At 40.6% G+C, this 10614-nt stretch overlaps 1 protein-coding gene across 5 annotated transcripts in view; it reads left to right on the plus strand.

The window, feature by feature from the left end:
- The window catches only part of LOC140204092 (ena/VASP-like protein), a 246196-nt gene extending 236445 nt beyond the window's left edge, over positions 1 to 9751 (plus strand). For 4 of the 5 annotated variants that reach the window (XM_072270448.1, XM_072270423.1, XM_072270432.1 and 1 more), the window contains 4 exons: positions 2847 to 2912; positions 7908 to 7977; positions 8163 to 8220; positions 8990 to 9751. In XM_072270448.1, the coding sequence (XP_072126549.1) occupies positions 2847 to 2912; positions 7908 to 7977; positions 8163 to 8220; positions 8990 to 9027 (232 nt within the window). In that variant the 3' untranslated portion in view covers positions 9028 to 9751. The remainder of the gene's footprint in view (positions 1 to 2846; positions 2913 to 7907; positions 7978 to 8162; positions 8221 to 8989) is intronic. The other variant, XM_072270439.1, reaches the window with a different exon arrangement.
- The last annotated feature ends 863 nt before the right edge of the window (positions 9752 to 10614 follow it).

Raw genomic sequence — 10614 nt, forward strand, 5'->3', positions numbered from 1 at the left:
TGGGTAGATTCCAATTTGATGGCATGAACATCAGTTTCTTGAACTTTTTGGTAATGTATCCCACCCCGCCCCCCGCCACCATTCCCATCCCTTTTCCCTCTCTCGCCTTATCTCCTTGCCTGCCCATTGCCTCCCTCTGGTGCTCCTCCCCTCCTTTTCTGTCTTCCATAGCTTTCTGTCCTCTCCTGTCAGACTCCCCCTTTTCCAGTCCTGTATCTCTTTCACCAATCAACCTCCCAGCTCTTTACTTCATCCCTCTCCCTCCCAATTTCACCTATCACCTTGTGTTTTTCTCTCCCCTCCCCTACCTTTTAAATCTACTCCCCATCTTTTTCTCTACGTCCTGCCGAAGGGTCTCAGCCCGAACCATCAACTGTACCTTTTTCCATGGATGTGAACTACAGAAGGTTACATTTATACAGAGGCCAAGCAACATTTAAATTTTACTAAATAAAAATTACAGTGGAGGGACACAAACACAAGGAATTCTGCAGATGTTGGAAATTCAGGCAACACACATCAAAGTTGTTGGTGAACGCAGCAGGCCAGTCAGCATCTCTAGGAAGAGGTACAGTCGACGTTTCGGGCCGAGACCCTTCGTCAGGACTAAGTGAAGGAAGAGTAAGAGATTTGAAAGTGGGAGGGGGAGGGGGAGATCCAAAATGATAGGAGAAGACAGGAGGGGGAGGGATAGAGCCAAGAACTGGACAGGTGATTGGCAAAAGGGAAATGAGAGGATCATGGGACAGGAGACCCAGGGAGAAGGAAAAGGGGGAGGGGGGGAAAAGCCCAGAGGATGGGCAAGGGGTATAGTCAGAGGGACAGAGGGAGAAAAAAGAGAGAGAGAGAGAAAGAATGTGTGTATATAAATAAATAACAGATGGGGTACGAGGGGGAGGTGGGGCATTAGTGGAAGTTAGAGAAGGCAATGTTCATGCCATCAGGTTGGAGGCGACCCAGAGGGAATATAAGGTGTTGTTCCTCCAACCTGAGTGTGGCTTCATCTTCACAGTAGAGGAGGCTATGGATAGACATATCGGAATGGGAATGGGATGTGGAAGTAAAATGTGTGGCCACTGGGAGATCCTGCTTTCTCTGGCGGACAGCGCGTAGGTGTTCAGCAAAACGATCTCCCAGTCTGCGTCTACTATAAGCCTACTGACTCTCACAGCTATCTGGACTATTCCTCTTCTCACCCTGTCTCTTGCAAAAATGCCATCCCCTTCTCGCAATTCCTCTGTCTCCGCCGTATCTACTCTCAGGATGAGGCTTTTCATTCCAGGACGAGGTAGATGTCCTCCTTTTTTAAAGAAAGTGGCTTCCTTTCCTCCACCATCAACTCTGCTCTCAAACACGTCTCCCCCATTTCACACACGTCTGCTCTCACTCCATCCTCCCGCCACCCCACTAGGAATAGGGTTCCCCTGGTCCTCGCCTACCACCCCACCAGCCTCCAGGTCCAACATATTATTCTCCGTAACTTCCGCCACCTCCAACAGGATCCCACCCCTAAGCACATCTTTCCCTACCCCCCTCCCCCGCTTTCTGCAGGGATCGCTCCCTACGCGACTCCCTTGTCCATTCGTCCCCCCCCATCCCTCCCCACTGATCTCCCTCCTGGCACTTATCCGTGTAAGTGGAACAAGTGCTACACATGCCCTTACACTTCCTCCCTTACGACCATTCAGGGCCCCAGACAGTCCTTCCAGGTGAGACGACACTTCACCTGTGAGTCAGCTGGGGTGATATACTGCGTCCGGTGCTCCCGATGTGGCCTTCTATATATTGGCGAGACCCGACGCAGACTGGGAGACCGCTTTGCTGAACATCTACGCTCTGTCCGCCAGAGAAAGCAGGATCTCCCAGTGGCCACACATTTTAATTCCATATCCCATTCCCATTCTGACATGTCTATCCATGGCCTCCTCTACTGTAAAGATGAAGCCACACTCAGGTTGGAGGAACAACACCTTATATTCCGTCTGGGTAGCCTCCAACCTGATGGCATGAACATTGACTTCTCTAACTTCCGCTAATGCCCCACCTCCCCCTCGTACCCCATCCGTTATTTATTTATATACACACATTCTTTCTCTCTCTCTCTCCTTTTTCTCCCTCTGTCCCTCTCACTATACCCCTTGCCCATCCTCTGGGCTTTTTCCCCCCCTCCCCCTTTTCCTTCTCCCTAGGCCTCCTGTCCCATGATCCTCTCATATCCCTTTTGCCTATCACCTGTCCAGCTCTTGGCTCCATCCCTCCCCCTCCTGTCTTCTCCTATCATTTTGGATCTCCCCCTCCCCCTCCCACTTTCAAATCTCTTACTAGCTCTTCCTTCAGTTAGTCCTGACGAAGGGTCTCGGCCTGAAACGTCGACTGTACCTCTTCCTACAGATGCTGCCTGGCCTGCTGCGTTCACCAGCAACTTTGATGTGTGTTGCTTACAATGGAGGGCTTTTTTTTTAAGTGGGCCCCTTTACATTGTCCTCAGTTCATGGCTTTCAGCAGTGTTTAATCCAAAGTTAAGTATGTCTTGACTTTCAGTCTAATTTCTGTTATTAAATAACAGAAATACTTATGGAATGCAAGCTGCACACATTGGTGGTGTCATGTGCAGAAAATAGAGGATGATTGATGCCTGGGAATGCCTAGTCGGATTTTCCATGGGTGGGGCATTATGTTGGAAATGAGTACACACACTTCAAAACATGAAAATTGAGTTTTTTTGCATGACTTATGCATGAAAGGACAGGTAAAATGTGTCCAGTTTCTAGGCATATATTTCTGAAATAATGATGTCAGAAGAATATTGCATTCAGTCTTTCTCTAATTCCATTTCATTGTTTTAGAAGTGCATTAATGATGAAGAGTTCTGAAGCTAAGACTATTTTGCAGTCTCATCTTCCATCCTCTAGGTACAAATGAAAGCAACAATTTCACACCTTTCTCAGCTTGCCCATTCATGGATGCGCATCTCCTTGCCAACTGCAAGCTGAATATCCACAAACAATGTATAGCCCCTATTGCATTATTTAACAGCTTGCTTCAACTTGCGCTTCCTTGTCAATGCAAATGTACGTAATGTGCTATTTCATGTGTGCAGCCTTCCTGAAAATGGTGCCCTGGTTCATATATATTCAAAAATGTTTGTATTCACCAAATTATACAAAGAATCATTAGCAAAACTCCGGACTGTATTGCAAATAGCTGTAGGAGGTTTGGAAGTACAAGGAACCAAAATTTAAATAATCCAACCGTAACTTCATACAGTCCTTTACTCAGGTTATAAATCAGGCATGCCATCTCTGCTCAGCAAGTGTAGCTTTCATATGGGAGCACATAACTCTTATTCAGTTTATCTGCTCACTTACTTGCTCTGGTTAAGAAGCATTGGACACCATCTTGAGTAATATTCCAAGGACCATTAACAATACCAATTGAGTATTTATGAAATGTTGACACTGTAGAAAACCTTAAAGTCAAAGTCATTCCTGTTGTCGTTTCCATAAATCCTGCATAAATTTATCAACCTCCTTGCTAATTTGCTGATCGAAGTTAACCATCTCATGTGATGTTGCGTCTGAAAATTATTTTAACACAGAGAGACAGGTTATTTATTAGGTGGTGGGAGATCTAAAGGTGTTGATATTCAGTGTACCTGGATGTTTTTGTGTATGAATCACTGAAAGTTAAAATGCAGATATGCAGGGAAGGAAGCGTGTACTTGCTGTAGTGCAGCAGAAGTTAATTTAGATTACAGTTGAAGTCAGAAGTTTACATACACCTTAGCCAAATACATTTAAACTCCGTTTTTCACAATTCCTGACATTTAATCCTAGAGAACATTCCCTGTCTTAGGTCAGTTAGGATCACTACTTTATTTTAAGAATGTGAAATGTCAGAATAATAGTGGAGAGAATGATTTATTTCAGCTTTTATTTCTTTCACCACTTTCCCAGTGGGTCAGAAGTTTACATACACTTTGTTAGTATTTGGTAGCATTGCCTTTAAATTGTTTAACTTGGGTCAAACATTTTGGGTAGCCTTCCACAGGCTTCTCACAGTAAGTTGCTGGAATTTTGTTCCATTCCTCCCGAAAGAACTGGTGTAACTGAGTCAGGTTTGTAAGGCTTCTTGCTTGCACAATCTTTTTCCGTTCTGCCCACAATTTTTCTATCACATTGAGGTCAGGGCCTTGTGATGGCCACTCCAATACCTTGACTTTGTTGTCCTTAAGCAATTTTACCACAACTTTGGAGGTATGCTTGGGGTCATTGTCCATTTGGAAGACCCATTTGCGACCGAGCTTTAACTTCCTGGCTGATGTCTTGAGATGTTGCTTCAATATATCCACCTAATCTTCCTTCCTTATGATGCCATCTATTTTGAGAAGTGCACCAGTCCCTCCTGCAGCAAAGCACCCCACAACATGATGCTGCCACCCTCATGCTTCACGGTTGGGATGGTGTTCTTCGGCTTGCAAGCTTCACCCTTTTTCCTCCAAACATAACAATGGTCATTATGGCCAAACAGTTCAATTTTTGTTTCATCAGACCAGAGGACATTTCTCCAAAAGATAAGATCTTTGTCCCATGTGCACTTGCAAACTGTAGTCTGGCTTTTTTATGGTGGTTTTGGAGCAGTGGCTTCTTCCTTGCTGAACAGCCTTTCAGGTTATGTCGATATAGGACTCGTTTTACTGTGGATATAGATACTTGTCTACCTGTTTCCTCCAGCATCTTCACAAGGTCCTTTGCTGTTCTTCTGGGATTGATTTGCACTTTTCATGCCAAATTACGTTCATCTCTAGGAGACAGAATGCGTCTCCTTCCTGAGTGGTATGACGGCTGCGTGGTCCCATGGTGTTTATACTTGCGTACTATTGTTTGTACAGATGAACGTGGTACCTTCAGGCATTTGGAAATTGCTCCCAAGGATGAACCAGATTTGACATCATTTTCTGACCTCAGTCCAATAGAAAATTTGTGAGCAGAACTGAAAAAGCGTGTGCGAGCAAGGAGGCTTACAAACCTGACTCAGTTACACCAGTTCTGTCTGGAGGAATGGAACAAAATTCCAGCAACTTACTGTGAGAAGCCTGTGGAAAGCTACCCAAAACGTTTGACCCAAGTTAAACAATTTAAAGGCAATGCTACCAAATACTAACAAAGTGTATGTAAACTTCTGACCCACTAGGAAAGTGATGAAAGAAATAAAAGCTGAAATAAATAATTCTCTCTACTATTATTCTGACATTTCACATTCTTAAAATAAAGTAGTGATCCTAACTGACTTAAGTCAGGGAATGTTCTCTAGGATTAAATGTCAGGAATTGTGAAAAACTGAGTTTAAATGTATTTGGCTAAGGTGTATGTAAACTTCTGATTTCAACTATAAATTCCAGGATTACAGGTTTGTCGTATGAAGGGTGATTAACCAAACTATATTTACTTGAGTTTAGAAGAAGGAGAGGTGTTTTAATTGAAATATGCAATTTTCTTACAGAGTTTAACAGGACAGATGCAAAGTTAAGTTTTACCTGCCTAGGGAGTCCATGACCGGTATTCAGTCTCATATAAACAGTCATCTGTTCAGGACAGGGATGGGAAGAAATATCAGAATCAGGTTTATTATCACTGGCATGTGACATGAAATTTGTTAACTTAGCAGCAGCAGTTCAATGCAATACATAATATAGAAAATAAAACACAAAATGAAATGATAATAATAATTAAATAAATAACAATGTATGTTTATTGAATCGATTAAAAATCATGCAAAAAAACAGAAATACTATATATTTTAAAAATTGAGGAATTGTCCAGAGGTTCAGTGTCCATTTAGGAATCGGATGGCAGAGGGGAAGAAGCTGTTCCTGAATTGCTGAGTGTGTGCCTTCAGGCTTCTGTATCTGCTACCTGATGGTAACTCTTCTTTGAGTTTAGAAGAATGAGGGGAGACCGCATAGAAACATTTCGAATGTTGAAAGGCATGGACAGAGTGGATGTGGCAAAGTTGTTTCCCATGATGGGGGAGTCTAGTACGAGAGGGCATGACTTAAGGATTGAAGGACGCCCACTCAGAATGAAATGCGAAGAAATTTTTTCAGCCAGAGGGTGGTGAATCTATGGAACTTGTTGCCACGGGTGGTAGTGGAGGCCAAGTCATTGGGTGTATTTAAGGCAGAGATTGATAGGTATCTGAGTAGCCAGGGCATCAAAGGTTATGGTGAGAAGGCGGGGGAGTGGAACTAAATGGGAGAATGGATCAGCTCATGATAAAATGGTGGAGCAGACTCGATGGGCTGAATGGCCGACTTCTGCTCCTTTGTCTTATGGTCTTATGGTAACAGCGAGAAAATATCGTAATCCAAAGTGCATTAAATCTTTGAAATTCTCTTATCCAAAATGACAGTGAAGGCCCAGTAGTTCAATATAATCTATAGACAGATTTTTTTGATATTAAGGGAATAAAGAGGTAGAGAGTTAGTTCAACATTAGATCGACTCTTGTTGAATGGCAAAGCAGGGATAATGGGTCAAATGGCTATTTTTTACATTCTTATCTTTTTATATTCCAATGACCTGTTGGTTTTGTAAACCCTGCTATGTACACTAATAAAATTCAGCGATGTACCACTCACAGTTGATGCAACCAGCAGGGTGATCTATGCTTGGTTTCTGTACAGACTGGAACCTGTCCCTGACACTGAAGCAATGCAGTGATATTATTACACTGGTGTGCCTTTGCAACTGGAGAACATAATCTCTCTCATTACTACAAACACACAAAGGTCCAGTTTCGACTGGATCTCGGAAACTGACAAGCAGGTGTGAGGGATTTAGCTAGAGAAAGATGACTTTACCAGGAACAAGCCATACTGCCTCCTAGTGGTTATAAAATCATTGACTTCAAGAAATGTTCACTTCTGTTTTGTTTCAGCAAGGGAATCATTGTCCAACTCCAAAGTGTATAATTAATTTTATACAAGTTTATCATTAAGGGACAAAGAGCGAGTATAGCTCAGGTGAAATGGGGGTTAGAGACCAGATGTAATCAGTCCTGGGTTTAAATTAAAGCATTTTGTTTTTATCTTTTAATATTTTTATGTCTGAATTTATAATAAAGCTGTATGTGGCAATTCTCTTTATTGTAATTGTATTCTCCCACCAGGAATGCTGTAGGAGTTAAGTGTAGGAAAATAAAAAGCAGCACACCTAGATACTATTATAAATATGATGATGAAAATGTATAAAAAATGTGAAGAAAGTCAACTTTACCCTGAAATGTCCCTAGGACTGAAAACTCTTTTAAAACTCATGATGATCACCAAAAAAAAGCAAAAGAAAAGTTTTACTTTAATTAGTAAGCTAGTACCCACTTAAGTAGTTAAATACAGATTTCCAATGGTTAGAAGTAACAATATTTTCCGACATTTGTGGTATGAAAGCAAAGAATTTTGGAGTTCTGATACTCCCCAGCTCCAACTCCTTTCTAACTTTCATTTGGTAATGGAATTTATTAATGTGTTCGGTTCTAAGCATATTCATTGAGCATTCCAATGAAGCATTTAATTATAGCTTTCTGCTCTTTGGCTTTTGAACAGAGCATTTCAATAGATCTTGCATTTACGCTTCTTTGCATGATGGATCTTATACAATGAATGCAACAGTGTCCCGGAGTTTTATGCATATAACCATGATAGAGGAAATCTAACTATATGACAGTGACATAGCAATGTTCTGAAATCCAAATATTAGCTTAAAAATTGTAAATGAAACTGCCTTGGCTTTTCTGTGAGAATGCTGACCTAATGCCCCTTGCTGCTGCATAGATTTGCACAACTTAAATGTAACTAGCATGGAAATCCACACCTAATTTCTCTGTTTTACATATTTCCCTACCCCATAGACTGAAACCTGGAAGTGTAACCTCTAACGATGTGGCCACAGATGCCTTAGATTTTGATCGATTGAAGCAGGTATGTAACATACAGCTGAAAAGGCTAAAATGCATAATGTGTTTTCTACAAGATATTTATATTTTTAATCAAGAGTAGTGGTATATGATTTCATTCTTTTCCATCCTATCTATGAAATGCACGGAAAGAAACTTTTCCAGGACTTTATGTAAATCAGCTTCCATTTTTATAACTTAAACCCACAGGAAATACTGGAAGAAGTGGTAAAGGAGTTGCATAAGGTGAAAGAAGAGATTATAGATGGTAAGCATTGTGTTTATTATTGGCCATAATTAAAAGCTGCCATCAAACATGTAAGAATAGGTTCCATTTCTTGCCTATATTTGTAAATGTGTTTAATTGCAGCTTACACCATGCTCCGGATTTCATTACACCTGATCAGAATTTTTATCATTTTCAGCACAGCTAAAATTCTAGTCGTTGATAGTAGATTGCTGGCTTCCCTCAACAAGGTCCACATAATTGAAATAAAAGCAGGAATTGCTACAAGTACTCTAGAGAACGCTGTTCTGATGAAAGGAAGAAACAAGAATATTAACTTGGCTTTTCTTTCAGTAGATTTTTAGCCTCTGCAGCTTTAGGCTTTTTCCTTAAATAATTACTTTCTGTATTAAACACAGTTTGGGAAGGCAATTACATGACTCATCTCTTTTTTTCAAACAAAATACTCCAATGTTTCAGTGTTGTCCCTTAATGGAATACTTGAGAAATGGACCTCCTATCTTTTCAAAGTTTCCAAGTTATCTTTGCCACAATTGTTAATGCATCAGTTTCAAGCAACTGATGTGTTAAGTACAAGCAACACATAATGAAATATCTAATGTTTTTTTTATTTAACATGAGCATTTGGAAATATATTTAAACAAAAATATGCCTGTAATTCTTTCTGTGACCAAGAAAACTGGAACATTAGCTTCTTTTGGGTTCTATTTTAAATAAGGTATTTTATTCTTGGTTCTGGCTTTAGCAAGGCTTCGACTTTCTCATTAATGGCAGTGTTCATGTTTTTCAGCCATTAGACAAGAATTGAGCAGAATCAGTACAACGTAATGAATTTTGCACTTCAGAACGTGAGAAGTCCTCAAAGGGATCTGGGAAGATGAGAGATGGCTGGCTCTATGGAGGATAATGTGGAAGATAGACTAGGAGAGAAGCTATGCACTGAATGTCACAGTTGCTTTCAAATCCTTCATTGAATAGTGGATTCGACGTGCTCTGCTGCTTGCTGCCTTGGATCTGCTTCACATGAAAAGTCTTAATAATTTTCCAAAACAACAACAGAAACTCAATGATTTTTAATACAACTTGTGAATCTTATTTTCTAGGTTTTACAGAAAATTGCACATCTGTTTTATGTTAGCCTTTGTATTTTTTATTAGATTATTTAAAAGTTTACATTACTTTTAGATTGTGTTTTTAGATAAGAGCTTATATATATATATATATACACATACACACACACACACATATACACACACACACATACACGCGCGCACACTCACACACACACACACACACACACACACACACACACACACACCACAAATCTTTTGCTTTTTGTAGGTAAATACTTCAGTTATTACTACCAGTAGACATTTCCACAGTATTATTAACTCTTATTGAAAAGTCTTTGCCAACAAAGAGATCCTTGTAACATCACTGAAAAGGCAGAAACTTGTACTAGTTATAATATGACAAAGTAAACTGATTTCTCAACCAATCTTTCAAATCTTATTAAAACAAGGTACGTCAATACAAAGCAGTCTCTGTGTCTGTGTTAGAATGCAGATGGTAGGAAGTTATTCAAATTATAAGACCATAAGACATATGATATACGAGCAGAATTAGGCCATTCAGGCCATCAAGTCTGCTCTACCATTCCATCATAGCTGATTTAATATCCCTCTCAAATGCATTCTCCTGCCTTCTCCCTGTAACTGTTAATGCCCTGACCAATCAACAAACTATCAAATTCCGCTTTAAATATACTCAGTGACTTGACATCCACAGCTGTCTGTGGCAAGGAATTCCACATACTCACCATCCTCTGGCTAAAGAAATTCCTCCTCATCTCTGTTCTGAACGGACATCCCTCTGTTCTGAGGCTGTGGCCTTTGGTTCTAGAGACACCCATGACAGAGTCATACTTCCCACGATCACTCCGTCTAGGCGTTTCAATATTCAAAAGGTTTCATTGCAATCCCCCTTCATTCTTCTAAACATCAATGAGTTAAGACCCAGAGCCATCAAACTCTCCTCACATGTTAACCCTTTCATTTCCAGAATCATTCTCATGAACCTGCTCTGGACCCTGTCTGATGCCAGCACATCTTTTTTTTAAATAAAGGGCCCAAATCTGCTCATAATACTCCACAAGTGTGGTCTGACTAATGTCTTATAAAGCCTCAGCATTACATCCTTGCTCTTATATGTCAGTCCTCTCAAAATAAATGCTAACATCGCATTGGTCTTTCTTACCACCAACTCATCCTTAAGGGCACCCTGCACAAGGATTTCCAAATTCTTTTGCATCTCTGATTTTTGAATGTCTTCCCCATTCAGAAAATTGTCTTCACCTTTACAAATTTCTTCTAGCGAAGTGCATGAACATACACTTCCCTAAACAGCATTCCATCT

Source organism: Mobula birostris, chromosome 1 (assembly GCF_030028105.1).
Source record: "Mobula birostris isolate sMobBir1 chromosome 1, sMobBir1.hap1, whole genome shotgun sequence".
Classification (NCBI taxonomy): domain Eukaryota; kingdom Metazoa; phylum Chordata; class Chondrichthyes; order Myliobatiformes; family Myliobatidae; genus Mobula; species Mobula birostris.